General features: G+C 42.2%; 1 protein-coding gene across 1 annotated transcript; it reads right to left on the minus strand.

The window, feature by feature from the left end:
* Positions 1-3,097: 3,097 nt before the first annotated feature.
* LOC123368371 (60S ribosomal protein L34-like) lies at positions 3,098-3,526 on the minus strand. The gene has a single exon (XM_045013138.1). It carries the CDS (start codon positions 3,496-3,498, stop codon positions 3,145-3,147), a length of 354 nt encoding a protein of 117 aa, XP_044869073.1. The 5' UTR covers positions 3,499-3,526; the 3' UTR covers positions 3,098-3,144.
* Between the last annotated feature and the right edge of the window lie 1,511 nt (positions 3,527-5,037).

The following is a 5,037-nucleotide window of genomic DNA, read 5'->3' on the forward strand; positions in this document are numbered from 1 at the left end:
TGCGACCAAAATTGCGCATAGCACATCACAGCAATGTGATATTAGTACAGATCTTACACCTAATTCTGCTCTCAGTGACCTCAGGATAAATCCTGAGTTATCCACTGACTGCAGGGAGATTGGGGCCAGATTCTGATCTCAGCTCCCCTGGAGTCAATCTGGACTCAGCCACTGACTGCCACGGGGTCGCGGCAAATTGAGATCTCAGCGACACCAGTATTATAAATCTAGGGTGACTCTGGAGAAGTTAATGTCATTATCTCGTTTTAAAAGGATGGAAATCAGGAGGCACATCTATGTTAAAGGCATATATCAGAAGTTATACCACAATGTACCATAATTCCTGTGAATCAGAATTTAGAAACAAACTTTCTATAAATAGTTGTTCCTCTATTTTAGTCAACAATGCAATTTCACCAAGAGCAGGAAATGTAATTCTAATTTCAGCATAACAGGCTCATGCAGAGGGAGGATCCATCTATTTGTCCTTAATTTAAGGGTTTGTCATGAATTTCAAAAGCACGGGGAAATCCTGCTGTCTCTACTCGGGCATAAATCCCATCACAAAGCAACTAAATCATGCAGGATTGAGCAGTTTAAAAAATCTTAACACTCATTTACCTTACCTTATATCAGATTCTCTGGCCGTAAAGGTGGCTGGGTGTGCATGTTATCTTCACTAGGAAATACATCTGTTTCCTGGCTGCCTATATATACATATTTGAATTGCCTTCCCACCATGTGATTTCTTTGTTCTCTTTCTGTTTCTTGTAAATTTTACCGCAGTAATTATTATTTTGAAAGTGAAAGTAATTCAGTAACATTTGTAGTCTGCAACAGGCCAATATGCAGGATTTTCAGTTACTTCTGCCTTCAAGATGAAACTGTAGCTCCAGCTGCTGAGGTCAGGGAGGTTACAGTGTAACCAATAAATCTGGAAATCATGAGAGACAGGAGTTGTCAGTGTCACCAACCATTCAAAAAAAGTGTCCTTTAGATCTGTTACTTCCCAGCCTTAGCAAAGCAGGGTGGAATTGCATCTCACTTCCTGACTACATTTGGGCAAACTGTTTGCACCGAAAGATGTTTCCACTGAAAAAAGCCTATTCAGGCCTATTGAAAAATTGCACATTTGTGTTGAATTGTTTTAGTTGGTAAAGAACAAAGAAAGTGATTTGTTTCAATATGTTAAATGAAATGTTTCAACTTTTTTTTATATAAAGCAGCTTTTTGTTATAAAACGTAATTACATTTTATTTTAAAAAAGATAATGTTTTTAAAAACTCAGAGCTGAAATGAAACATTTTGTTTTAGGTCAAACAATGTTTCATTGAATGCAAAAGGAATTCTTTATTTTACTTTTTGGTTTACTGAAAATTTTGTGGTTTTTTTTTTTAATTTTATTTCAAGTTGACTTGAATTTGTGTGTTGGGCACGGCCAGCAAACCGAACATTAAATATTCACCCAGCTCTACTCCAGCCTTTCTTACCAGGAGCTGTTATTGAGCTTTTTGTTACTTCCCGACCAGTTTCATATCAGACCTACTATAGTATTAAACTAAATCAATGTACAGTGGCAAGACAACTCTTTCCCTATGTCAGCCTCAGCATTTCTACTTCTGGCAGCAGGGAGGTAACTGGAGTAAATCAGTCCTACTTCAGAGGTTCCTCATTCTTAACTTTGGTATATTTATGATGTTTACAAGGCGAGCCTCAGGGTACGCCCAGGTAGTTCTTAGTACACTGGCTTCTAGCCTCCAGCCCGTCCCCTGTCAACTCAGTGTTTAGTAGAGGAGAACAGCTCTTTGCAGAGGCTTTTTCTCTCTACTTCCTCAAACCTTGCTGCAGTTACTTCTCATCCCTCTTCCTCCCTCTCTCTCTCATTGGAAGAGGGGGTTTTTAACTGTCACCAGGGCCCCTTAATTGGACTCAGAAAAGTATCATGGTGCAATTAAGTTTGAGAAATTGGCCGTTCTTATGTACTTATGTCCCCTTGAGCTGTGGTCACTTCGCTGACTGCACTGCAGATGTCCCCTAAGTGAATTAGGAGCCTACACTAGCAGCAAAGAATCCTGTGGCACCTTATAGACTAACAGACGTTTTGCAGCATGAGCTTTCGTGGGTGAATACCCACTTCTTCAGATGCAAGTGGTGGAAATTTCCTGGGGCAGGTATATAATTTCCCCAGGAAATTTCCACCACTTGCATCTGAAGAAGTGGGTATTCACCCACAAAAGCTCATGCTGCAAAACGTCTGTTAGTCTATAAGGTGCCACAGGATTCTTTGCTGCTTCTACAGAACCAGACTAACACGGCGACCCCTCTGATACTTGAGCCTACACTAGAAATTTTGCTTGTATAATGTTGATTTCAGGTGATTTTTGCAACATTTCTGTGCTAGAAAATTCCCTACTGTGGATGCAGTTGTAGTGGCATAAACTTTAACTGTTATAGCTTATTTCACTTGGGGAACTGGCATAAGCTCTACCAGCAAAAGGATTCTGCCGCTGTAAATTGCATCTGCATTAAGAGGGTTTTAGACTGGCAAACCTTTTAAGTCCAGCAGGGTTGTTGTTATCTGTGTTGTAAACCCTCTATTGACTGTTTTAATGTTAAACCTTGGGTGTGGTCTGCAGTTCCTGTCAAGTCATTGCTGGTGGCTGCCAGGGCAACTGCCTCTGCCAAAAACCCTCCCCAAAGGTAAACTCTTATTAAACACACATAAGAATGAAGCTGAAGCATTTGAAATGTAAAGCGGTGAGTAAAGCTTTCATTGTAATACTGTCCCTTACCCCCTTTCTCTTACAGAAGGGTTTTCTTGGGGGGAAACCCCTGCTTCACAGCATTTGATGGTATTAACTGTCCTTTTGGGGAGAAAAGTGTCAGTTGCAATGATCTGGAGTGGCTGCTGCTGGAGTCTAATCCTGTTCCCTTTCATACAAAACAAGACCAACTTGTTCGGAGAGAAAAGTCAAAAGGTAGAAAATGCAGTTTCTGTCTCTGGTGCTGACTCACACTTGTAGCCTCGCTGCTGGAAAAAGACAAGCCCAGCATTGTGCTCTGAGCCATTTGATAGGAGACATACTGGTTTTTTTTGTTTTTAAAGTTGAATTTTCATTTATTAAGCAGACAATACAAAGAGATTCACTTAGATTTCTGACTCTGTGCTTGTGCCTTCAACACTTTCACAACAATCTTCTGCTCCTCAATAAGGAAAGCTCGTTTGATTCTGTCACGAACACATTTAGCACACATGGAACCGCCATAGGCTCTGCTAACATGCTTCTTTGTTTTTGACAACCTCATAAGGACTTTAGGGCGCACAATACGAACACCACGAAGTCTTCCTGGACACACACCACATGCAGACTTCGGTGCCTTGCCAACTTTCTTGGTGTAAAGGTAAACAATCCTGTTACCTGATGTCCGGGACAGCCTGGTCTTGTTAGAGGCTGTATTGTAGGACAACCTATGATGGTATGTCAGACGCTGAACCATTTTTTATAGCTGGTCTCGCCGGGACCGGAAGAGCCATACTGTTACCAGGCTGTTAAGGTGTTGCTTTCAGCTTCTTATCCAGTCATGCTCACAGCTTTGTGGAGTGAAGTTTTTCTTGATGATTCATCCAGATTCTTACTACACAGAAGGCAGAAAGGGAAGTAGAGAGAGGGTGCAAGGTGAAACACCCTCACATCTCAAGTGTTGGTCAGGATTTAGCCCAGGGGTTCTCAAACTGGGGGTCGGGACCCCTCAGGAGGTCAGGAGGTCATTACATGAGGAGTCGTGAGCTGTCAACCTCCACCCCAACCCCTGCTTGCCTCCAGTATTTATAATGGTGTTAAATATATTAAAAAGTTTAATTTATGAGGCGAGTCACACTCAGAGGCTTGCAATAGGAAAGGGGTCACCAGTTAAAAAAAAGTTTGAGACTCACTGATTTAGCCAGAGCCAGTGGAGGTGGCAATGTCATGTTCCTACTCTCTGGCCTGCTCTGGTCAGGGCACCTTTCAGGGTCAGGACAGTGAAGGCCCAATGGTGTCAGGGTGGATCCCAGGGTCCAAAGGTGAGGGTGGAGATAGGGGAGTAGCCACAGTGCTGAAGTTTGCTCCTTCCAGCCCACATCTCCGGCTGCTCGACCCCAAACAACATCCAGAAAGGGGGCGGCAGCATCATCTCAGGAACACGATCCAATCCAAACAAATCTGGGGCTGATTATAACTCTGAACATTTCCTCTCATTTCTAGAACCTTCCATCTCACCATCCTGCCAACCCGAGCTGCCTTCGATTCCAAGGCCAGGCGGGACCATTTGTGACACAGGCCCGAGAACTGCCCCAAAATCATTCCCAGAGCAGATCTTTTAGAAAAAAACATCCAGTCCTGATCTGAAAATTGACAGTGATGGAGAATTCACCACGACCCTTGTAAATTGTTCTGGTGACTAATTATCCTCACTGTTAAAAATTTAAACCTCTTCTCGTGGCTCCTTTCCCCAGAACAATCTGAGTTCATGCCAGTCTTTCTCCATCTTCTGCTGGCTTTTATGAACAATATAACCTAGCTGGTCTTCCGTTACTCCTTTGATGTGGGTTTCCTGTACCATTGGGTGGGGTGTGTGGTGGCTAATTGGAGTGAGTGCTTCTTGTGAACAGACATCTGAGTTTTCTGAAGTACAGCTGTTAGCTCTCTCTGAAAGTCATGAGAATCAGCCCTACTTAGGGAGATCAGGGAAGGGATTTTTGTTAAGGCAGTTGCATTCTTTAACCCAGGGCACATTTTTCTGATCAATCAAATAACAGAACCAGGCTCAGCTTGGTGGATTGGAAATTCACTTCACTTCAGAAATTCACTGTACTACCAACTCCCTAGTGTTCAAAAACCCGAGATTAATCAAGAGGTGTTTTAAACATAATAATAAATTTTGGGTTCTTTCTAATTGCCTATTGGGTTTTAAAGCTTTCAGATGCCCTCAAACTTTTCACCATAGCCATGAGGGCTAGAAATGTATTTATATAAAAAAAGAAAAAGCTAATAATAA

The sequence above is a fragment of the Mauremys mutica genome, chromosome 4 (assembly GCF_020497125.1).
Source record: "Mauremys mutica isolate MM-2020 ecotype Southern chromosome 4, ASM2049712v1, whole genome shotgun sequence".
NCBI lineage: Eukaryota > Metazoa > Chordata > Testudines > Geoemydidae > Mauremys > Mauremys mutica.